Consider the following 27068-nt stretch of genomic DNA (forward strand, 5'->3'; position numbering starts at 1 on the left):
CAATCTATCAGTCTCTTCGTTCAGAGATGCAAACACACACACACACACACACACACACAATTTACCTTATGTTGATGAAGCTGCTCGTGGAGAGATGGATTTTCTCTGCCAGGGTTTCCAAGAGTTTCACCCCGTCATACAGACTTAAATGACTGCAGGGAAAACACAGAAAGACGTACAATGCACACGAGTGTTTAGATGCACAAATAAATTAAATGAAAAAGCAACATTCAGCCATATTAACAGAAACACATCTTAGGCACACACAAGGCTGTTTTCTTCTCAAGGGGAAAATGATCTTGAATAAGTTTAATGTCACTTCTCAAGATATTCTAGAGACTACAAGAGACCACTTGAAAATGCTCATTTATAGTTTAAGGATATACGAGTACACCACAAATCTCTCTTTTAAATTCATATTTTTAATAGGAAGCTGTACAATATTATATTTGTGCATATGCATTAGATTAGTCAGAACTGAAGCCAAATCTGGAGCTTATCTAACAAAATAACGTATGATAACGGTCCAAAAACTAGTACACCCAAATGTATGTTATAGAAAAATATTAAAGACATATTTAAAAAAGATGAAAAATCAAGAGAAGCAAAAAAATATATATATATTGTATATTTTACAATATATTTTTAATATTTTGCTTGAATTTAATTGTATTATCTTTCAATTTCTAAATATGTTTGGTGACTAAAATATAATTTTAATAAATATATCTGTTTAATAAATATGTGTTGTTTAAATGCAACAAAATACATTGCCTATATTCACTGAAAAATGGATACACATATTCAAATTGAGGCGTACTCAATTATGCTGAGCACTGTATTTATACTCATGATTAGAAAACATGATTTTCAATAGCTTCTGAAGAGTTAAGAAATCAATATTTGATGAAAAAAAAAATTTTATCTGCCCAATTTTCATTCACTAAAACAAAATGTTCCAACTGTAAATATTTCTGTCACCAGAACTTTATACAGTAAAACAAATATTAATATTTTACTCAAATCTTGACTTAATAAATCCAGTAAATCCAAAGAAAACGAGACTTCTTGGGTGGTCTCTTATTTTTAAATTTTTTATTCCTGTTATAAATTTTAGTACAAAATTACTGCTTTGTTGTAACTTGAAATAAAATAATATGATTTCATAAAAACCATAATATGCAGCTTATACTTAAACTTGCTTATACATTAATTTGCTGATTTGTTTTTTTAAAAAGTAGAACAAGACAATGTATAGTGACTATAGAAATGTCCATGATTTCATAATGACAATTTGAAAAACTATTGCTTTTAATAAGTATTTTTAATCATGTTTTCCATAATCATGATGGCACTGTGCTATACACATGCCCACAGTTGTGATTTATTACTTTTGAAGGAAATGATAACAATGCAAAATAAATTTCTACTATTAAAAAGTAAGTTGTTTTACATATCAACTAAATAGGGTATCACTTTATTTTTATGGTCTCTTTAAGGCATTTTGATAAATTTCAGTTTCATTGTATCTACATGCTAAATAATTATGATTAGAATATAAGTAGACTGTCAGGTTAGGGTTAGTGTAAGTTGACATGTACTTGCAAAGTTTCTTATAGTCAGTTAAATGTCTATTGAAGGAGCAGATATTAAGCAGACAGTCTACTAATACTAATGTACTAATAACTAATCTACTAATGCCAATATTAATAAATGATAATTAATTGACATGTAGTTGCAATGCAACTTTTAGTCAACAAAATGTGAAATAGGGATCACCAAAATAAAGTCTTACCCAAAATAGTGTTTATCTTACTTGTTCATTTTACAAAGTGGAGTATGGGCAAATATATCTAAATGATCAGGGCATATTTCTATAACTCCAACACAGTAAATTTTAGGCAAAAAAAAAAAAGATTTATACAATTCTGATATCATTTACTGCCCCTCCACATGTTCAAAACCTGTTTGACTTTCTTATGTTGAACACAAAAGAAGATATTTGAAAGAATGTTTGAAACCAAAAGCCACTGACTTCCATAGTATATATTTTTTTCCTATGATTATCAATGGCTACCGGTTTCCATCATTTATCAAATTATTTTTTTTGTGTTCAATACAAAAAATAAACTCATGAAGGTTTGGGACTGGTCAAGATTGAGTAAATGGTCAATAATGCTTTATTTTTTGGTGAACTATTTAATTATTTCTTTAACGGTCCAACATCGAAATTTTTTAATATTTTAGGAACTTATGAGCTATTATTATTTTATATATATTTATTATTATTATTATTATTATTATTATTATTATTATTATTGTTGTTGTTGTTATTGTTATTATTATTATTATTATTATTATTATTATTATTATTATTATTATTATTATTATTATTATTATTATTATTATTACTATTAGACCATTTTGAGGGATGTAAACAAAACTGGTCCTAACATATTTCCTGTTTTACATTTTTCATTTCTATAGCTTCCGAGAATCTAACAAGAGCCAAAAGTTGATAAATAATGTTATGATAGCTGTTTTAACATTAGGTATGATTGAAAAGGCTCTTGATACGGTTATGAAATAGTTTGATAACAAGCAGGAAATGTTCATGGGCCAATGACATGACCACATTGAAATGGTCTATATATATATATTATATATAATATATTGACTAGATATTTTTCAAGACACTTCTATACAGCTTAAAACGACATTTAAAGGCTTAATTAGGTTAATTAGGTTAACTAGGCAGGTTAGGGTAATTAGGCAAGTTATTGTTTAATGATGGTTTGTTCTGTAGACTATCGAAAAAAAAATAGTTTAAAGCGGGCTAATAATTTTGACCTTAAAATGGTTTTTAAAAAATTAAAACTTGCTTTTATTCTAGCCAAAATAAAACAAATAATACTTTCACTAGAAGAAAAAATATTATCAGATATACTGTGAAAATGTCCTTGCTCTGTTAAACATAATTTGGGAAATATTTAAAAAGAAAAAAAGGGGGCTAATAATTGAGACTTCAACTGTATATATATATATATATATATATATATATATATATATATATATATATATATATATATAATTAAAATAAATAAAGTACCATACTTGTGTGCAAAAATGGTTTTTGGCTTTTTTAGTCTTTAATTAAAATAAATTTTAAAATGATAAAGTAAAAAAATTGAAAAAAATGGATTTTGTGTACTTGTATCTTCTAAATGTATGTATGTAATTGTATGTCATTATGTTATATCAATGTTAAAAAAATAAATAAAAATGAGGAGCTTGACTGTAACTTTTACCTCTGATTAGTGACAATGTAGCCATACTCCTCTCTGGTGTTCGTCCCATCCTTCGCAGTTTTTAAGATGTTGGCGGTTTTCTCTTTTAAATCCAAGTCTTTAGCTGACAGGGTGGGCTCCGCGGGTACAGTCACAGGGGCTGGTGTGGACGTGGACAGGGGCTGAGTCGAGGCCCGCTGGTGGGTTGGTGCAGAGGGCAGAGCCGAAATAGTTGAAGGAGATTTGCCTCCATTTTCTGTCACTTTATCACTGCCTGCAACAATTGTCTGTTGAGAGAAAACACAAACCATTAAGTGCAAAAACAAAAAGGCATCAACATAATGTATAGCTAATTAATTACTCCATTTTACAACAATTTGTTCCTGCTTTTTGATAAGTGCAGGTGTTATTTAAATAATTAGATGACTCATTCAACTGTGCATTTAAAATAACTGTTTAAAAGCAATAGTTTAGTTTCGTTTAGCATTTCGTTGAATAATTAGATGGCAAACTGTGCCTACCTCTTTTACAGAGACTGTCCCTGGGGATTGATCTGAGGAACACGAAGATAAGGAAAAAAAAATCACACTGAGCTCAAAAAGGTTGATGCTGGTGGTTTGTAATGCAAATAAAACAAAAAAGCAATCACACATTGCTCCTTCAATGGAAAATAAATAAAGAAATAATAATCATAATTTCTGACCCTGGTGTTTTGTAATGCCACTGTATACCTGCATTCTCCATGTTCTGTAGCAGCTGTAACACCAGAGTCAGTCTTTTTATCTGCTGAGGACTCAGGTCTCGTGGATCCACCCCGAAACCCTTCAAAAGACTGCCCAGCTGTGTAAGAGTGTCATCTACAACACACAAACAGACACAAAAATATAAATGTTTATAAAGCCAAAACATCAGCATTCACCTCACTACCAACTAAAATAAACAATTAGAGTAAAATAAATGCACTTTTACAGGAGATTTAAACCATGACTGTAGTTTTACAAACACCAAGCTCTATTTTTTTAGCTACAGTAATATTAGCCTGGACTTCACAAATAAAAATATCTTGAGGTATAATAATTAGGTAATTATATCTAAAAGCAAACAGGTTCATAAAACACACAAAAATAACTCTTAATATTTTTATTATTACTATTATTATAACTTATTTTATATAGTGCTTTTAAAATTAATTCTCAAAGCACTTTACACAAAGTATACTGTTATAGCAAAAACAGAGGTTATAAAAATACTATATATATATATATATATATATATATATATATATATATATATATATATAAATAAATCAAGTCAGAAATGTTGTAAATATATTTAAAAAACTGATCAAAAACACATCATCAATAACACATGATGACACATTTTTGTTACTTAAACTTGTTCAAATTAGTTAACAATGTTTGAAATTGATATTTTGAGTTACACACGATTGAAATTTCCAGCCTGTTTCCATGAAAAGTTCATCTGATTTTAATTTTTAATGCAGCAAATACTTTTTTTTACACAAAGCAAACCTAAGAAAATGTGAATTTCATGGAATTAAATGACATTTTAACCATGACTGTGGTTGTCTCCATAAAGGAATCTGATATATGGCATGTCATGCTTGGATTTTACTTATAAAAATTGTCAAATATATGCAGCATATATTTAAAAATATTGCAGAAATGCCAGTTTAGGTGTATGTTTTTAGTCATTGGAACTAGATGTACATATATATTAGCTATAATTTCACACATATGTTCACACATGATCATATATATCACATTTCCATACAAGCACCAACTCTAATGTTACGATTTTATCTAGTATGAGTGTTTCACAAAAAAATTGCCTTGATAAACCTATGTAATGAAATCTCTGTTCAAAATACACCTGCGTTTCCTTAAGATTAGCAACCTATTATTCAATTTTGAAGCAAAAAAGAGCACACGTAGATATCAGTGTTCTTTACTGTGAAAACCTCACAGACTTCTCAAGCGACCCACTCACCATCGAGTCCGGCGAGCGAGCTGTAGTCCTGAGGGGGTTTTTTGTTGGTGCGCTGCTCCTGTAGGGTGTAGTCCTCTCCATACTCCAGAGGGAAATCCAGGTCCTCATAGTACGGGGCGGCGGGGAGCGCTGCTGCCCCCCGGTGGCGGAAAGAGGGCTGCGCGGAGGACAGGTAGAGGGAGACGGCGTCCTGCAGAAGCTGACGGTCGCGCTCTCTTTGCTGGGATCCAGATCGAGAGGAGGGCCGCTGGTATCCCATGCTGGCGTGCGGATGGAGAGAGTGGGTCATGCCCTCCTGGTAGACAACAATGAGGAATATTAGTCTAAAATCACTGTGTTTTTGAGAGAAAAAAGGATAGATTATCATGCCACTTTCCAAAAAAATAAATACTTAAAATCTTTAAAAACAAAATTCAATTATTAATATAAAATATTCTAAATCTAAGTCTTAGAATGTTCTTTTTTGTAACAAAAATCTGTCTTTCATGCTACTTTAATATATATATATATTCCTTTTTTGAATAAAACAGTGATAAAATAGTCTAAACTATAATATTTCTTTAATCATGAATCTGTTTTCATGCTACTTTCCAAACAAAATTGCATTAATTTATTTAAGAATTAATACAATTATTGAATTAGATAAAATATTAGTCTTAGCCATAAATCTGTTTTTTCTTACAACTTTCCAAAATTACAAAAATACAAACAAATTTTTAAATAACATAATAATAATAATTAGATAGTCTAAAATATGTTTTAATAATAAATCTGTTTTTGTGCTACTTTCCAAAGAAATCGATTAAATAAAAGAGATGAAATAAGAAGATTGTATTTTATCATATATCCATTTTTATGCTACTATCAAAAAACAACATGAGAAAAATAAAATAATTATCAAATAAAATAAAAAAGCAATAAGATTTTTTTAATCATAAATCAGTATTTGTTCATGTTATTCCCCCATAATAATAATAATAATAATAATAATAATAATAATAATACTATTATTATTATTATTATTATTATTATTATTATTATTATAATAATAAATAAATAAAAAGGTCTGAAAAGATCATCACTATCATTTTTGTTAATGCAACTTTCCAAGAAAAATAACAAAACAAAATGATTAGATTATAAAATAATTGCAACAGTTTAAAAAGATTTTTATCATAAATCTATTTTACATTCAAAAACACAATTAAATAAAATAACTGAACATAATAAAATAATAAAATAAAATGTTTTACTTGTAGGTATGAGTATGGGTCCACCGGTAGGGTTTGCATCCTGAGTGGGGAGGACTGGTGCGGGTCTAAAACCATGTAATCCACGTAGCTCTGAGCTGGACCAGATTCAGAGTTCGGGCTGGAATAAACTTTCTTAGCTGCAGGCAGCGGCGGCCTAAAAAATTCAGTCAATTACATTAAATCTAATAGAAGAGATCAAACATCTAAGGTCTGAGCAGAACCCTGAAATCAAGTTTTCCAGAAGCAATAACACTCACTCGGAAAAATAAAAAATCACTTTCTTATCCTCATGCTGTTCCCGAGCTGTACGGCTTTCTTTCTTTCTTTCTTTCTTTCTTTCTTTCTTTCTTTCTTTCTTTCTTTCTTTCTTTCTTTCTTTATTTCTTTCTTTCTATTTGTATAAAAAAGTTAATTATTTTTCCTTGTATAAAAGAGAAATTCTGAAGAATGTTTCACAAAAATGAACAAATGTGTGAAATAATTTTTTAGTTTCTCATTTATTTTTAAATGTATCCTTTTTCAGAAATGAAGTCTGCACTGTGCTCTGGTGTTTTTTTAGATCTTGGTGCGTTATTATTATAATAATAATAATATCATTCAGTTCATTACTCGAATTATAAAATTGAGACTGTTACATAAATGAATACATCTGCCCTGCATTTGTGTAATTGGGTTTTGTTTTATTATTATTTGTATTTATTTATTATTCTTGTTTTGTATTTATAATTGTGTCTATTATTATTTATATAAGAGTTGTTTGATATGTTTGTAAAATGTAAAATGCAAAAATGTTAAATAAATCATAAACAAAAAGTAATATCATTCAGAAGGTGATGATCCGCACTCGTTAAATAAATACTTTAAATAGCTTTATTACACATTCTTAGGAGATACAAAACACAGACGTTTCAGCACAGAGCCTTCGTCAGTGCATCCTCAGTAAATTAATCATTTTTAAAACCATTTTTAAATGCAATTACAATGAGAAAGAATTCCTTGGTAACAATTGTTTTCCCCAAATCGCATTAATTTAAAAGAACAAAGCTAATTTCAGTTTAATTTTTGTCTAATTATAATAACCAAATCCTGGATCGTCTGACTATCTCTCTCTCACTTTGCTTCTTTCTAAGTGTTACTTTCCTATACAATAAATGCAAAAAATTCTATATTTATATCTACTGTTGAAATCTGTCATTATTAACATTCCTGTGAAGTATATTTTTCTTTTTTAAATATTTCCCAGATGATGTTTAACAGAGCAAGGAATTTTTCACAGTATGTCTGATAATATTTTTTCTTCTGGAGAAAGTCTTATTTGTTTTATTTAGGCTAGAATAAAAGCAGCTTTTCATATTTTAAACACCATTTTAAGGTCAAAATTATTAACCCCTTAAGCTATTTTTTTTCACTTGTTTACAGAACAAACCATCGATATACAATAACTTCCCTAATTACCCTAACTTCCCCAATTAACCTAGTTAACCTAGATAAGCCTCTAAATGTCACTTTAAGCTGAATACTAGTATCTTGAAAAATATCTAGTAAAATAGTATTTACTGTCATCATGGCAAAGATATAAGAAATCAGTCATTAAATCTTCTCTTTGATAAACATAATTTGGGGGAAAAAAACAATTACAATTTTACAGGAGGGCTACTGTAATCATTTTAACTGAATGTACGACTGAGGAAGTCATTAATGAATGAAATATTCTGCTGAAATTAACTGATTAGTAATGTTCAAACCTCAAAAAATAAATACTTAATAATCGGACCTGTCCGTCAAGCTAAACCTGACTCATCAATCCACTGCCTGCTCATTTGAATGAATAACAATTTACAACTCACAAAAACTTGAATATAGAGCACTTTTTTACTCCAGAATCCAATAATTGTAATTGCAAAGAAATTAAATGACTAGAACAATAAAAAGTGTCACTTAAAAAAAGAAGTTGTGTATTTAAAATTGCATGAGGAGTGAGAAACAGAAAGCGGTGTTTGTGGTACTTACTGTGCATTCTGGCTCTTCTGTGTGCGAGTGTGAGGAATACGACTCAGCTCTTTAGCAATGATCTGCTGCGTGATTTCATCCTGCCATGAAAATCCTGTTCACACACAAAAACAAACACACACACACACACACACACACACACACACACACACACACACACACACACACACACACACACACACACACACACACACACACACACACAAATTATGTATACTACAACAGTCTATCTGTGTGTTTTATTAGTTTATTGTTGATATGTGTGCACTACTTTGTGATATGTTGTGTGTTAAACTTATATTTGCAATTTTTTTTTGTTGTTCGGAGTTCTGACTGTCAATAAAATTTACTTTGATTTCACACATCAGAACTTCACATATAGTGCATAAATTCAGCTTTGACTTATTTAATGAGTCGCTGTGATTTATTATTATTATTATTTATTTTTTTTAATGTCTAAAACATCAGAAGCTTAATTTAACAAAGAAAAGAAAATATTTAACAAAGAAAAGAAAATTTCTAATGATTTTCAGGCTAATAATTCTGACTTCAACTGTATATATATTCTATTTCTGCAAAAAATATATATATAAGATTTTAGATGTAAATATATTTTGATATTACACTTAATGATCTTTTGATATTAGACTTAATGATCACTTTTGACATAGATTGCACAGCACATAACACGTTCTGCTAAATTATAAAAGCAGAGAACAGTACATTTACCCTAAAAACTAGTAATATAAAGATTCAGAGCATGAATTGTTTTTCATAATTCTTTATTCTTTAAGTTAAAACTGAAGTTCTTTATTTATTTAGTTGCTTGTTTATTTATTTTAGTGCAAAATCTCTTCTTTAATGTACCAAAAAATCCATAAAGTGTTTGAAACTAGTCAAATATAACAATTTAGAACTAGACAAAAAGCACAACTCTATAAATACAGCTTACGTCTACATTTAAACACTTACTCAAGCCAATGAATATAATCACCAGTGAGTTAATAGAAAAGAAAGCAAACTATTTACTGTCACAGGATGCATGACGTCAGCTGGGAGAGTAAAATGTAATTTCGTGGGTATTCCCTATGCTGTGGGGCCAAGTGTGTGTTTGTGCACTAGTTTTTATATCCCAGTGAGGACTTAACCTGAATGCACATACAGTAGTCTCATTTGGACCTTTGGCACCAAAACCAAGGTCCCCATGAGTGAAAATGTTAATAAAAATCACACAGAATGAAGTATTTTGAAAGTGTAAAAGTGCATATTATTTCCTGTAAGGGTTGGGTTTAAGGGTAGTGGAAATTAATATACAGTGTGTTTGTGTGTTTGTGCAGGGGTGGATTTAACCAATAAGCAGGGTAAGGGACCGCGGGCCCCAGGAAATCTGGGAGCCCCCAATAAATACCTTTACATTTCTATAAATTATAAACACCATAGTTTTCTATCATATTTTGTATTATAAGGGTTTAACAAATATATTTTTTCATGCAAATGTGTCCCCCATCCCAGTCATGGAGCGGTCCAGCAGTCAAATCAGATGATGTACAATACCTGACAAAAGTCTTTGGATTCATCTTCAATGCCTCCTCCTTCATCTTACCCCAGACATGCTCAATAATGTTCATGACTGTTGACTGCGCTGGCCAATCCTGGAGCACCTTGACCTTCTTTGCTTTCAGGAACTTTGATATGAAGGCTGAAGTATGAGAAGGAGCGCTATCCTGCTGAAGAATTCGTCCTCTCTTGTGGTTTGTAATGTAATGGGCAGTACAAATGTCTTGATACCTCAGGCTGTTGATGTTGCCATACACTCTGCAGATCTCTCGCACACCCCCATACTGAATGTAACCCAAACCATGATTTTCCTTCACCAACCTTGACTGATCACTGTGAGAATCTTAGCTCCATGTGGGTTCCAGTAGGTCTTCTGCTGTATTTGTGATAATTGAGATGCAGTTTTAAATCTACCTTCTGCCACTTTTCCAAATGATCAACTAGAAGTCAAGTTATTATTTGTTGCTCTTACAACTGGGATCGACGACAAGCCTTTTGTCAGGTAGTGTAGTCTTAAAAATAAAATAGTTTATTTAATATTTTTGTTGTGATTCCATTTTAAGAAAACAAATCATTTAAAATATAGAGATTACATTAAGATAATTAAATATAAGAAAAAGACGGCAAAATAAAAATATAATAAATAAATAAATAAATAAATAAATAAATAAATAAATAAATAAATAAATAAATAAATAAATAAATAAATAAATAAATAAAAATAAAAAGGTTGTATATTAGGACTGTTGGGCCTCATGCCGGGAATTTCTTAGGCCCTCAAAATCACTAAATCTGCCCCCGTGTATGTGTGTGTATGTGTGCGTGCATGTGTGTGTTTGTTTGCACTTACCCTGAAGCATCAACTCTTTGAGCACTTGCTGCAGTCTCTGAAGAACAGGAACAGAGACCTGATACTGAACCTGATCATGTCTGGAGCTACGGCACTGTCCAAAGATCTTGTCTATAACACACACAAACAAAAACACAAACCACACAGATTCAGAAGACTGACAATAAAATATATATAAAAGAAACCTCTTCTAAAAGAATACTTCCATAGCACTCTGTTGAAATAAATCAATTAAAAAGTAAATGCAAATCTTCTGCTAACTTGCATTGAAAACAGTTACGAATATCAGTCTAATCAACGTCAAACCATGTTAAAAATATGAACCGCGTGTGCAAAAATATGGTGTGACTAGGAGGAAGCAGACAAAATATCCCATAAGTGAAAGATGAGCAAACACTAACAATCATAACACTAACAAACACTCATTTTATCTTCAGCCCACCCAACGCACGCTGTTATAGACTCTCATCCCACACATCTCCCACTGACTCATCCCTGACTAAACCTCCAGTTGTGTGCTTTAAAAAAAACACCTCCATCCCTTAACGCAGATGAGCGCTGAACGTAAACCCGGCCATTTTCTATATCTCCGAGCAGGTCTGTTCACCAACATGACTCACGGCTATTTATAGTGCAGATGGAGATGTGAGAGGACTATGGGGGAGAAGGATCAGTTGCCCTGGGCATTGGAAATACACACTATATTATTTCATACATGAAATAGAAGTGACCCAGGAGAACTGACAAACTCACGCCATGCCACCACTTCAGGAAGAGAATCGCATAGCAGTAACAAACGCAACACAACTACAACTAGCACCAAAGAAGGACTGCACTCAATCATTTATGAAATCAATTACAAGAGAAAAAAAAAAGTTTCGACCGTGAGACTTAGTAAGTGCAATGATTCGTTAACTCTTAGTACTTATACACACACACACACACACATATATATATATATATATATATATATATATATATATATACATGTATTAATCACTGTATACAATGTATGCTACAAAGAAAGTTTTTTGTCTTTGTTTCTAGTCCAAATATTTACATTTCAAAGCAAAAACAAGACCATCTTACTTACAAACTGGCAGATAATTTAGCTGGTTTTAAGGAAAAACTATTAATTTTGCCTTATTTCATCTGCATTAACAAAAAAACTTGATTTTTACTTGATGTTATTTGTTTTAGATATTTGGACTAGAAATGAAAAGCTTTTTTTGCATTGTGATTATTCAATTATTTTCCTGAATACAAATAGTGAATTTTCTTGAATCAAATAGTGCTATTCATCTTGTGAAACTGTATTTATACCACAATATTTATCACAGAAAAATAAAATATTGCAATATCATTTATATATATACATATATATATATATATATATATATATATATATATATATATATATATATATATATATATATATATATATATATATATATATATATATATATATAGTTGAAGTCAAAATTATTAGCCCCCTGAATTATTGGTCCCTCTGTTTATTTTTTCCCCCAATTTCTGTTTAGCAGACAGAAGATTATTTCCAACACATTTCTAAATATAATAGTTTTAATAACTCATTTGTATTCACTGATTTATTTTATCTTTGTCATGATGACAGTAAATAATATTTCGTCACCATAGAAATTATAAGGTTCTATCTAACACTTTTGTCAAAATTGAGTTATTGACATATTCTTATTAAATGACAACTTATTTACATTATGGGATGTTTTTTTTTATGTTGTGTACATTTTAAGACTTTTTATTTAAAAAAAACAAATGTTACACACATACTGTTTGCTATATGGAATGCAAAAACTTTGAAGCTCAATATCTCAAAATCATTCAGAACGCAGGTAGAACCTTATAATTCCAAGGTGACAATTTCACTAGATATTTTTCAAGACACTTCTATACAGCTTAAAGTGACATTTAAAGGCTTAACTAGGTTAATTAGGTTAACTAGGCAGGTTAGGGTTAGGCAAGTTATTGTATAATGATGGTTTGTTCTGTAGACTATCGGAAAAATATAGCTTAAGGGAGCTAATAATTTTGACCTTGGTTTTCAAAAAATTAAAAGCTGCTTTTATACTAGCCAAAATAAAACAAATAAGACTTTCTTCTCCGGAAAATAAAGTATTATCAGACATACTGTGAAAATTTCCTTGCTCTGTTAAAAATCATTTGGGAAATATTTAAAAGAGAAAAAAATTCAAAAGAGGTCTAATAATTCTGACTTCAACTGTATACATATATTTATTAATTCTTATATATTCATTCTCCACACAGAATCGCCCCAGCCAAGGCTCGAATCAGTGACCTTCTTGCTGTGAGGCGAACGTGCTACCTACTGTGCCACCGTGCTGCCATATACACATAAATATATATATGGGCAACGCAGTGGCGCAGTAGGTAGTGCTGTCGCCTCACAGCAAGAAGCCTTCGGTAAGTTGGCGTTTCTGTGTGGAGTTTGCATGTTCTCCCTGCATTCGCGTGGGTTACCTCCAGGTGCCCCCACAGTCTAAAAACATGCGGTACAGGTGAATTGGGTAGGCTAAATTGTCCGTAGTGTATGAGTGTGAATGAGTGTGCATGGATGTTTCTTAAAGATGGGTTGCAGCTGGAAGGGCATCCGCTGCGTAAAACATGTGCTGGATAAGTTGGCGGTTCATTCCGCTGTGGCTAACCCCGGAATAATAAAGGGACTAATCCGACAAGATGTGAATGAATGAATATATACTGGAATATATATATATATATATATATATATATATATATATATATGTATGATCTCAATGGTATGTTATACATCAGAAAGAGAGAAAAGATTAATAAGTAAATAAATAAATGAATAAATAAATAAATAAATAAATAAATGAATAAATAGGCCTAAATAAATAAATAACTCCAACACTAGTAATAGAAAATAATACACTCTAAAAAATATTGGGTTGTTTATTTAACCCAATGGTTGAGTTAAAAAATATTTGGTGCTTTGTTGGGTTATTTTTAACCTTTATTGGGTTATTTATTTAATAACTCAACCAGTTGGGTTAAAAATTTTGAATTTTAACAGTCAACTGATATAACTGACACAGAACAGCTGTATTATGTGTACGTAATGTTGTTTTTGCGTTATAAAGTTTATTTAAGCTCTAACATAATAATATTGTTTTTATTTTTTTTATCAAATTACCTCTCCGTGTCGTGATTTTTATATCCGTTTTACCAGCCCTCTTAAATATTGATGATAGAAACGAACTTCATAGCCGATCTTTATACGGATGAAAACACTTTCTCTACCTCCCGTGTTCATCTTTTTATTTATAAATTGGCCATAGTGTATGTGTGAGTGTGAATGTGAATGCAAGAGTGTATGGGTGTTTCCTAGTGATGGGTTGCAGCTGGAAGGGCATCTGCTGCGTAAAACATATGCTGAATAAATTGGCGAAAAAAAATTCAAAGGGAGGCTTATAATACTGAATTCAACTGTATATGAACAAATATAATTTTGTATAGCTTCCTATTAAAAATATGAATTTCAAAGAGAGATTTGTGAGGGGTGTACTTATATACACTGAGCACTGTATATCCATTTTTCTAGAGAACACCACCAGAGATGAAGCACAGTTTTTTCCCTTCTTCCTTTGTTTCATGAGCATGTCTCTGTACATAATCAGCATTCAGTCATATGTATTCAACATTTGTGTGTATCAGGATGTAAGAGAAAAATAAATTATACAACAAGCAAACTGATTTTCACTGAAAACACACACACACCGCTTATTTATACACCTCAATGTATGCAACAGGATACTCAAAAGCCTTGACCGAGACCCAGATAACCGTCACTGCGAGCACAATTTAAAGAGTATTTCTGAAGCTCTATTGAATTGGCAGGTATTTGAGTGTGTGTGTGTGTGTGTGCGCAAGTGTGTGTTTGGACGTGATCTTGTGCGTAAGCAGCGGCAGTGACTCATCAGTGATTGTGGGGGCGTCACCCGCTTCCATGGGCTTGATGATGTCATTGTTACCATAGGGACACGGAGCAGGGGTGGGAGGGGCTTGAGGGAGAGAGGGAAGAGCAGGTGACAGAGTAATAGTGGTTTGTGGATGTGGCGATACACACACAAACACACACTGGTGAATCCCTGATAGGAGTACTAAATAACAGATGGGACAGGTAAATGATGCCAAAGTAAAATTTTAAGATAATTGAGATGAAATACAACAAGAAATGTGGCACCATGACACATTTATACAGTAAAATATAAAAATTAACATTCATATTTTCTAATCGCTAGATACTTTGGGATTTACAAGTCTAAGACCTCTTATATTTTGAGCTTTAGTAATGAAATATTATTTTTAAAAAATAATTATTAATAGGATTCCTAACTATTTCTGTGTGGTTAATCTAACATGCAATGCTTTGTGACTGTTGGTTCCATGAAACTATTGAGAATATGCTGCTTTTATTAAAGCAAAAGAGGCTATATATAGGTATATACATCATTTAAATGAGATATTTTACTGTATAGAGCACTTTTATATTTAGAAAGCATTTTCATCACTATTAAAATGTCTGTTGTGAAACTAAAATGTCAAATTATAGGAAAATAATGTAACAGAAATGTTAATGTAAAAATGAAATTTAGGTATTTATTCTGACCTGTTATTAAAAAGAGATCATGCTAACTAGATTGTTTGTTTATTACTAATAAACTAGTATCACAAATAATTCATATATTGGAGCTTCACTGTGTCTGTGTTTTTTCTTAATATGCCATCAAATCATTTTTAATCTATGACAATATTTATATATTATATCATTTTTAATGATATACTGCTATATCATTAACTACTGCTAGACTTAATGATATTTTAGCAGATGTTGTCTGTAGATCATGGTAAATTGTATGATAATCATTTTTAATATCATTTAGGTAACATTTTAGAATAATAGCCCATAAGTTAATGTATTTATTTACTAACATTAACTAAGTGTGAATAATCTAGTAAATCATGTAATAATTAAATAGTGTTTACTAATGCATTATTAAAATCCAAAGTTGTGCTTAACTCAAAAAACTGCTGCTTTTTCAAATTACTTATTTAAATTTAGCTACTTTTTTTGGGGACAACTTATTTATTTTATGTTCGATCTGCTTAAAATTGCAAAGACGATTAAGCTAACTTAATTTGTGTTGGGACAACATGTTGATAACATTAGTTAATGCACTGTGAGTTAACATAACTAACGTTGCCAAAGATTGACTATGTGTTGATGTTAGTATATATACAGTTGAAGTCAGAATTGAAGTAGTTGAAGTACAGTTGAAGCCCCCCGGAATTACTAGAAACATCATTTTTAGAAATATTAAAAAAATATAAAAAATTCAAGGGGGGGCTAATAATTCTGACTTTAACTGTATATATATATATACATATATATATATATATATATATATATATATATATATATATATATATATATATATATATATATATATATATATATATATATACATACATACTACCGGTCAAAAGTTTGGGGTCAGTAGGATTTTTAAATGTTTTAAAATAAGCTTCTCCTGCTCTCCAAGGCTGCATTTATTTCATCATAGACACAGTACAAATTGCACAATTGTGAAATGTTTTTGCACTATAAAATAACTTTTCAAATGTAGTTTATTATTTAATTTAATCATTAATTCCAGAATTTTCAGCTTCATTACTCCAGTTTTCAGATTCACTTGACCCTTCAGAAATCACTCTAATATTTATTTTTATTATTATTATTATTATTAATATTATTATAATAGTAATACAAGCAAAAATTACTGAAGTAATACTTTCATTTGAAACTAAATACAGTTGAAGTCAGAATTATTAGCTTTCCTTTGAATTTCCATTTCTTTTTCAAATATTTCTCAAATGATGTTTTACAGAGCAAGGACATTTTCACAGTATGTCTGATAATATTTTTTTCTTCTGGAGAAAGATTTATTAGTTTTATTACAGCTGGAATAAAAGCAGTTTTTAATTTTTTAAACACCATTTTAAGGTCAAAATTATTAGCCACTTTAAGCTATATATTTTTTCAACAGTCTACAGAACAAACCATCTTTATACAATAACTTGCCTAATTCCCCTAACCTGCCTAGTTAACTTAATTAACCTAGTTAAGCCTTTAACTGTCACTTTAAGCTGTATAGAAGTGTCTAGAAAAATATCTAGTCAAATATTATTTACTGTCATCATGGCAAAGATAAAATAAATCAGTGATTAGAAATGAGTTATTAAAACTATTATGTTTAGAAATGTGCTGAAAAAAACCTTCTCTCTGTTAAACAGAAATTGGGAAAAAAATAAACACGGTGGCTAATAGTTCAGGGGGGCTAATAATTCTGATTTCAACTGAATATTATATATATATATATATATATATATGATCTACTGCAAAAACCATAAACAACCGCCTCCGACATAACCGACACAATCTGTTGAATAATGTGAAATGAGCGAAGCGAAAGTTCCTGCCTTGTAAATTATTTAGCTCTGTGTTTCGTGTCCCTTGTTGTGTCGTAGCGCTAGCAGGATGTAGCAAAGCTGAGGAGTTGAGCAAATGATCCGGAACTCACATAAAGAGCAAAGAAATACAGATGAAAGCCTTTTTTTTTTCGAGCTTCCGAGGTTTGGTTTATCTATGAACTGTGTGACACTCACCATCAGAGCAGAACTGCTCTCTGGAGCACAATCTCTTCTCAAACAAACAGCCTGTGAGAAAGAGAAACAGAAGAGAACATATAAGACAGCAGGTGATAACCGGAAAAAATACCATTCATTGACAACTGTGGAAAAACAAAAATTCAGTTCTGTCTGTTCTGCACGTACTGTCTATGAATGAAGCTTACAAATAACATTATTCTACCAATAAAAAGTTTGAAATAAGTAAGATTTTTCAATGTTTTAAAAAATAAGCTAATTCTGCTCACCAAGGCTGCATTTATTTGATCAAAAATACAACAGAACCTGTTCAACTGCAGTTTCACATTTCCTGATAACTGAAAACAACAACAATAACAACAACAACAACAACAACAACAACAACAACAACAACAACAATAATAATAATAATAATAATAATAATAATAATAATAATAATAATAATAATAAAGTTTATTCTTGAGCACACTCTCAGAAATTAAGGTACAAGTGCTGTCACGGGGGCAGTACCTTTTCAAAAGGTACATATTTGTACCTCAAGAGTCCTTATTGGTCCCTCAAAGGTACATTTTAGGTGCAATTGGGTACTGATATGTACCTTTGAGGTCCCACTAAAGACTCTTTAGGTACAAATATGTACTTTTTAAAAAGGTACTGCCCCAGTGACAGCTCTCGTACCTTTATTTCTGAGAGTGCAGATCATGATATTAGAACATAGTGTTATCAAAAATATTGATATCAATAAATATCGATACTCAAATAAATTCAATGATACAATATTGCCTTTGGCTAGTATCGATACTGCCTTTGCTTTCGGACTCTCTCTTCTCACCAGCAGGAAATAATTAATAATGATTTTAAGATTTGAACAGTTTTGCTTTAACCAGAAAATAAGATGAGAAATTTTCCAAATTTCGTTTTTATTGTTGTTGTTGTTTATAACTTGTTGCATTTTGGACTTAAGGACTGCTAACAAACAGTACCTGGTATAACCATTATATAGTTTTGCTATTTTTTTACGCCTTTTACTCAACTTAAAAACTTTTAATGTTGTAGAATTAGTTTCCCATGGTATTTAAAACTGGTATCGAATATCGATATTTTTAAAGGTATCATATCAAAGTTGGAACCAACTTATCCAGCACATGTTTTTACGCAGTGGATGCACTTCCAGCTACAACCTTTTACTGGGAAACGCCCATACACTCTCAACACTCTCGTTCACACACACACACTACGGACAATTTAGCTTATTCAATTCACCTAAGCCATATGTCTTTGGACTGTGGGGGAAACCGGAGCACCCGGAGGAAACCTACGCCATCACGGGGAGAAAATGCAAACTCCACACAAAAATGCCAACTGACCCAGCTGGGCTCGAACTAGGGACCTTCTTGCTGTGAGGCGATCGTGCTAACATCCATTAAGTTAAAGTAATAATTTAAGAAGATAGAACAAAAAGCAATTAACATTACGTAAAAGTCTCCAGTTGTTTCAACTGATTGTAAATAAGTAGTTTGAACAAACAGAAAAAAACATTTTTGAGTGTATTTTTTAGATAAATGCAGAATAAGCTCATTATAAAACATTAAAACATCTTACTTATTCTAAACATTTGGCTGCTAATGTCACAATTCTGGAGTTTTTTCAAACTTAATTGTTTTATGTTCAGTCCACTTACAGTAAATTTGTAAAAACAATTAAATTACTTAATCAGCTTGTGTTGGGAGAATATGAAGGAACTGCATGGAACCCAAAAGTTTTTTCATGCACAGTGCAAAATGCTGGGTTCCACACAATTGATTTGTGTTGGGACAACATTAAGGAATTAGGTTAATTTATGATTTTTTTTACAAATTACAAAAACATAAAACAATTAAGTAGTCCCCTCCAAAAAATGTAAGAATTGTGTTGTTAACTCAATTTAAATAAGAATTTAACACTGCAAAAGTGATTAGTTACTTCAGCGAGTAAACCAATTGCCTCAAAAGCAACACGTTGGCTTCACAAAGATAATGTAAGTAAACCCATTGTAACTTGGAACTGTTAAGTTGACTTCATTTTTTTAATTATGCTAATTGTACTCACCTTTTTTTAAATAAAAGTAAACTAATCACTTTTTTACACCTTTATATTTGTGTTTTTTCCAGCTTTTCTGTATCTAGCAAAAAGACAATACCTAAAATAAATCTGCTCTTCCAGATTCTAGTGTCTAATAAAATTAAATATAGACTATAAGTGTAGATTTTATAGACTTAATAAAGCACCAAATATGTAAAATTTGTGATAATTAAAGTAATAATTTGAAAACAGACATGCTAAAATAGTCTGACACTGTAAAAAGGGATCAGTTGACTTTTAAAAGGTGAGTACAACTAGCATATGTATAAAAATTTGATTAAAAAAGTCAACTTGTTGCTTTTAAGGCAATTGTTTTACTCGCTTTATTAAGTAACTAATAACTTTTTACAGTGTATGTAGTTTGAACATCATGCTCTTTAATCAAAAATTCAATTATGTAGCTTGAACATATAAAAATCATGTCCATAAAACAAATATAAATCATGCTTAATAAACATAGCTACTGTAATGTGAGAAACCGACGTGACCTTTCCTTCTCCAGCACATTCATCTCAGCATATGAACGAATCTGTCTCTCCTACTTTTTTGACTCCTGTACAAGAGTTACAGCTTGAAAACACAATCCGAGAGCATATGAACAATATTGAATCAGGGTGAATCAATGACGTGAATCATTCATCCGCGATGGCCTATGATTGCAGAAGCTTGTTTCCCCTAAGATGCGGAACTGCTGTGTGGGCTGATAGAAAGAGCAGGAGAGCTCTGGGCATGTGCTGAACACAGCTGATCAAATAAAACAGCAACATAACCGCCAGAGAGCGTGCGTGTGTGTGCGTGTGTGTGGGAATCATCAGGCTGGCCAACAGCACTGCTGTCAGGGGAACCGAGCAGGACAAACAAAGATAAAGCGTCAAGCTGATAAAACTGAAGAGAATGAAGTAAAGTGGCCTAAAAACAGATGTAGACTGTTTAAAAAGAGTTTTTCTTCTTTTTTTTTGGTTGAAATCATTCTAAATAGGATTGTATGTGGGAATGTGACAAGAAAATGAGTTGCAAAACAAGAGCAAAGTTTACTAGACGCATTATTTTTGAAACAACATACTCAAGTTTATCAAAATTGAGATGTGTACAGATTGGTCACTATGTTTTACACTCTTGTTAATTGACCTTTTTTAACTACAAACATAAATAGATACAAAAAAAACATATTCAAGGTAAATGTTTGGTTATAAAGAATAAAGTAATACTGTAAGTAAAATAAAAACATGGGTTATTACACTTTACTAAAATAAATCATGGTTTAAAGAGATAGTTAATCTAAAACTGAAAATTTAGGCATGATTTGCTCACTTGTTCTAAACCTGTTTGACTTTCTTTTTTCTGTCAAACACAAAAGAAGATACTTTGAAGAAAGCTGAAAACCTGGCTTCTATAGTGGGAAAAACAAATACTATGGAAGTTTTCATTTCTGGATGAACTACCCATTTAAGTGGAAAGAAAATGGGCTCAGGTGTGTTAAACCTCTCTTTGAAATATGCAATTTGACAAACATTCTTGCAAAAATGCTAAACATGAACACTGACATTCATTTTGTTCTACACAAATTATGGGCACATTATCAATCTTATGTCATGTATACATGTTTTCCCTTTAAATGTATCAGTGAGATTTAGGTGTAGGTTATATTTCAGTAGTGATAAAGCATTATGTTAAACGGAGAGTTCACCCAAACATGAACATTCTGTCATTTGCTCAACTGTAACCACTGACTTTCATAGTGAGATAAAGAAATACTACAGACATTTTCCTTTCTGGGTAAACTACCCCTTTAAGTGGAAGAAAATGGGCTCAGATGTTAAACCTCTCTTTGAAATATGTGATTTGACCAACATACTTGCAAATATGCTGAACATGATTACTGATATTCTTTTTACACACATTTTGGACACATTATTAAACTTCTGCCCTATTAATAACCTTCAAATACATTTTTTTTCCTTTAAATCTATCGGTAAGATTTAGGTGCAGGTTGTATTTCAACTGCAATTAAGCATAATGTTAAAGGAATAGTTCACTCAAAACTGAACATTCTGTCGTCATTTATTTGGGTTTCTTGGGAAAGCTAGAAACCTGTAACCATTGATTTCCATAGTATTTGTTGTTCCTATGCTATGGATGAAAAAAATTAATTCATTAAGGTTTGGAACCTCCTGATGGTGAGTAAATATTGTGTAATTATTTAATCTTTGTGTGGACTATCCCTTTAACATTGAGTGCCACCCTAATTTTCAAACTTTTAAAGGTATGGAATTTGTTCCCCATGGTCTCAAAAATGTTCTTGAATATCGATATGTTTCAAGGTATTGTATCAAAGCTGGAAATTCCAGTATTGTGACCACACTACTAGAATATTTGAAGAATTATACTGAAGGCTAATGAAGCTTAAACTTCGGCTTTAAGCCACAATAATTAATAATAATATTGCAATTTTACTGTACATTGTAAAAAATGCAGGGTTACACACAATTAATAGGTGTTGTCCCAACACAAATCCATTAAGTTAAAGTAAATAATTTAAGTAGATAGAACATAAAGCAATAAAGTTTCCCCAAAAATCTAAAGTGTAAAGTTACATTTATCAGTTTCAATTAAATTTATGAAAATAAATAGCAAAACTCACTGGACAGTTCACATTAAAAATCACATGAAACCTGCAAGAAGTAATTTAGCCTAATTTAAAAAAAAATTATATAAATAAAAACGTCGCCACAGGCATGTAACATCTATTTTTCAGTAGTCTGGGTGCATACATGGAGCAGGATGTGATGTCATCCTCTCATTTCCACTAATGACTAAAATCATCACTCCGAGTGTTTTGTTCACACTGGATTAATGATTAAAAGTGCTCTGAATGTAAAACATAATTAACAACCACAACCACTGATGGAGATTATAGGCTCTAACACATGCAGAGCAATTACACTCGAACTGGACTCATGGTTTCATGAGCAATATTCATTCATTAATTTTCCTTCGGCTTAGCCCCTTTATTCATCAGGGGTCACCACAGTGGAATGAACTGCCAACTTATCCAGCGGATGCCCTTCCAGCTGCAACCCAGTACTGGGAATCATCCATACACTTTGATTCATACACAAACACACCACAGCCAATTTAGTTTATTCAATTCACCTATAGCGCATGATTTGAAACACACGTGAACATGGGGAGAACATGCAAACTCGACACAGAAATGCCAACTGGCCCAGCCAGGACTCGAAATAGCGACCTTCTTGCTGTGAGGCGACTGTACTAACCAATGCCACCGTGCCGCTCTTCATAAGCAATGTTTGCACAAAATTCTGAGGGTCTGCATAAATTACAGAAAAATAGTCAAATGTAAAGTTAATCATAGGCTAGACATAATTTTAAAAGGAAAAAAACACCATATTGCTTACTTTTCAGTGTACAACAACCCCTCGGTTTAGAGTTATTATGAGTCATAACATCAGCCGCAATATTCAGATATATTATTATATACATATTCGAACACCCTTTCCCCTGATTTGCAAACCTTTGCAGGTCCTAAACAAAACATAGTAATATAATAATTAATATCAATTCTGATATGATTGGATTTAAAGGGGAAAAAACTGAAAGGTGGGGGATGTGAGATTGTCATTGTTATTTTAAATGAATGACAAAATTCCTACGTGCAAAGACTGTAGACCTTATGTGAATTTATAGTGAAATAAATGTCTACTCAAGCAAAATATGAATAAATACATACCAAAACTACAATAAAATTAAATAACCATATATAACTATATGTCTTATTTTTATGGTGTAAAAATTTAAAAGCAAACAGCACAAAACTAAGCAGTTTTTTGATGGCAGATTTTAAGGGCAGCTAACCGCTGAATTCCACCATTCATAAATGTCCATTGTAAACACTGAACGTGAACAACGCACGAATAAATAAGATAGCTAAAACCCATAAACAAACAAATCTACCACAAACCGTGCAAATGCACCACAGACTCAGTTATTTGAAAACTAAAGATGATATAGTCGGTATATTTAAGACTAACAGACGACAACATATTCCAAGAAACATTTGCAAATGGGTCACTCCTTCAGTGTCGCCAAGGATACTGAGAAGAGTCGTTTTGATTGGTCGGGAGCAGAGACGTGAGAGAGTAGAGTATTTTTATTAACCAAATAATGCTTGGATGATATACATTGTGTGATTCATACACAGGTAACGATAAGATAAAGTGTCTTGACGCTTCCAAAATAAACTAAATGAGCATTGACCCTCTCCATGGTGCTGAAATGCTGCTCTTCACTCAACGACTCCTCGTTTACATGCTGTCCATTTCCACCAGTTGCGTGACACAGATGAAAACAGCTCAGTTGAAGCATAAAACACTCTTTTTATGCATGCTTTGAGGATGAAGTGTTCAGAATATTATAGCCAATATGTGCCAAAAACAATATGAAAATATACTCAAAAAGTGATTTTAAAAGAATTACATATACAGTATGATTAGCCTACTATATAAGTAAATGAGATTTTCACCACATAATGCTTTACATTTGCTTTGACTAGAGGCATTGCAATATTATAGCTAGTAAATGTGCTTCCGTCGTTGTAATAGGCCTAAAAACACACCGAGTCCGTGCACAATGCAACAGATTCCATTGATAATAAGACTTTTTCCTTCTCTCCACATTAACACCTACCGTATTTGCCTGCCATCCCAAGCTGACAGAAGACAGAGATCAAAAACAGGGCTCTCCATACTCGTGGATGCATCATATTAACTCTCCACGGGAGTGAAGTCGGCGCGCGTTGTTTTATCGCCCTCCGTCAACAACTTAAATCCACATTTTGTCTGTCGGTGCCGCAGGCTTGTGCTAAAGGCTCGTGTAGCACAAGTGATGGACACGTCAGGTAAGACAAATTAACTGTGGGCTTTCGTTTTAGGCAGTCATAAACACACAAACACACACACACACTGGGAGACGTGAACGAATGGACAGAATTTCCGGTGCGGATCTGGAGCGGGAATCACGATCTTCCCCTCACCGATGTGACGGAGACCCGCAATTACGTCATAGAGGGACCAGGCAGGGGATTTGTGAAGAGACTTTCTTGCATGCATCAGGATTTAAAAGGGGTTTAGATGCTATTCATAAAACTGCTGCTTTATTTGCCTGTGAGATGAAAGAATGTGTGCGTGTCTGTTATTTTCGGCAACTGCAGATGTTGATGAAATCCTTCTCTTATCCATCATTTCCTCCTTCCACAAAGAGACTGGGAAGAAAATGACATCACATATCACTGAGGAAAGGATGGGTAACGCTTTTTCTTGAAAGGCAAATCCATGTCAAATAAATGTTCATTTATTTGCAACCATATAATGTGCTGTGAAGCCTATATGAACAAATAGTAATTTATACTACAGTAATTTTGAAGCATGTAAAGTAGCCTGTTTAAATTAGTCAGTTGTGGTAATTCTACACTGTTAATTATTATTGTAAATTACACAGTATTTAACTGTAATATGAACTATTTTATTTTACTGTAGAACAGTTATGCAGTATTACTGTGTATTTAAAGTTGCATTGTGAACTTTACATTCAAATACATACACAGCAAGGTAAATGGTGTTGAAAATGTAAATACAGCATTTTTACTGCAATTGATTTACCGGCAACGTGAACTTTAATATGAACTGTATTTAACTATTGGACAGTTATGCAGTAATGTATTTTAAAATTAAATTGTGTAAGTTACTTTATATTTTACAGTAAAGATATACAATATTGTAAATACACACATAGCAAGGTAAATGGTGCTGTAAATGTAAATACATTATTTTTGCTGTAATGGAGTTACATTAAGTTACTGGCGAAGTGAACATTAATATGAACTGTATTTAACTGTAGGACATTTATGCAGTAATGTATTTTAAAATTGCATTATGAAAATTACTGTATATTATATAGTAAAGATATACAATATTGTAAATATACTAATATTGTAAATATATATATTTTTGCTGTAATTGATTTACAGTAACTTACCGGCAAATTGCTGACAGTACTAGATTCTACAGGAAATTGTTAACAGTGTATACTGTAGTTGTCGAGGTAATAAAACAATTATATTAATATAAACTGTATATGTGTCCCTGGACCACAAAACCATGCAGTCCTGTGTTTTTAGCAATAGCCAAAAAACAACAACTTCTGACTGGTTTTGTGGTTCGATTTCATATATTGTATACTATACTACAAAATACCACAGTTTACAGTATTCAAAAGTAAAGTTTAGACCGACTACAGTATTTATTTCAATCGATCAGTTCACTGTTGTTAATATATATGTTCTAGCAGTTGTAAATACTATGATATACAGTTTAATATTCCTTACTATGATTCAAAAACATAAAGTATTTACTATAAATTTGTGTATTTTTCATGAATTTTTCTGTGTCCTTTTACTGAATACTTAAGGTTGCCTTTAAAAAAATATTTTAATTATTTAATTATTTATTTATTTATTTTTTAAAAGTTAATTATGCACCCAATTTTAATACACTCAGAAATAAAGGTACAGGCGCTGTCACTGGGGCAGTTCCTTTTCTAAAGATACATATTTGTACCTCAAAGGTGCATTTTAGTGCCCAAATGTACCCCAAAAGTACCTTTGGGGTACTATTATGGACCCTTCAGGGACAAATACGTATCTTTAGAAAAGGTACTGCCCCAGTGACAGCTCCTGTAGGCCTACCTTTATTTCTGAGAGTGTAGGAAAAACAACTGTATTGTATTGTTTTCAGTGTACAACAACAACCCCTACGTTTACAGTTATTTATGGAAGGCCATTAGGGCCAAAACGTCTGCAACAAACGCGTTTACACGTTATTACGTGTTAACACGTAATTTACGCGTTAACACGCAATTACGCGTTAACACGTAGGTACGTGTTAACACGTGATTTACGTGTTAACACGCAATTTACGTGTTAACACGTTTTTTTTAAACTAATGTCATTTTTAAAGCACTATTATTTAATAATTTCTCCAGCCTGCTCATTTTAAAATGTATAATGTCATTTCACTTAAATCACAATAAATGTTTTGCAGTCAATGATCTGTAGTAGATATTTTGTATTATGAAAGACCAGAGATCTTCTGCAATGTTATGTTTGATGGCCGGGGACATTTTAATTCTTGTCATTCAGCTGCTGAGATTTCTTTG

At 31.8% G+C, this 27068-nt stretch overlaps 1 protein-coding gene across 1 annotated transcript in view; it reads right to left on the bottom strand.

The window, feature by feature from the left end:
* Nucleotides 1-24842, bottom strand: part of ptprna (protein tyrosine phosphatase receptor type Na) — a 62003-nt gene extending 37161 nt beyond the window's left edge. The window contains exons 1-10 of the mRNA XM_056465350.1: nucleotides 24543-24842; nucleotides 17715-17765; nucleotides 10968-11078; nucleotides 8561-8654; nucleotides 6551-6704; nucleotides 5298-5592; nucleotides 4019-4144; nucleotides 3809-3840; nucleotides 3309-3574; nucleotides 66-152 (exon numbers count right to left, since the gene is read on the bottom strand). Coding sequence (XP_056321325.1) covers nucleotides 66-152; nucleotides 3309-3574; nucleotides 3809-3840; nucleotides 4019-4144; nucleotides 5298-5592; nucleotides 6551-6704; nucleotides 8561-8654; nucleotides 10968-11078; nucleotides 17715-17765; nucleotides 24543-24618 — 1292 coding nt within the window. The 5' untranslated portion in view covers nucleotides 24619-24842. The remainder of the gene's footprint in view (nucleotides 1-65; nucleotides 153-3308; nucleotides 3575-3808; nucleotides 3841-4018; nucleotides 4145-5297; nucleotides 5593-6550; nucleotides 6705-8560; nucleotides 8655-10967; nucleotides 11079-17714; nucleotides 17766-24542) is intronic.
* Between the last annotated feature and the right edge of the window lie 2226 nt (nucleotides 24843-27068).

Source organism: Danio aesculapii, chromosome 9 (assembly GCF_903798145.1).
Source record: "Danio aesculapii chromosome 9, fDanAes4.1, whole genome shotgun sequence".
Taxonomy (NCBI): Eukaryota; Metazoa; Chordata; class Actinopteri; order Cypriniformes; family Danionidae; genus Danio; species Danio aesculapii.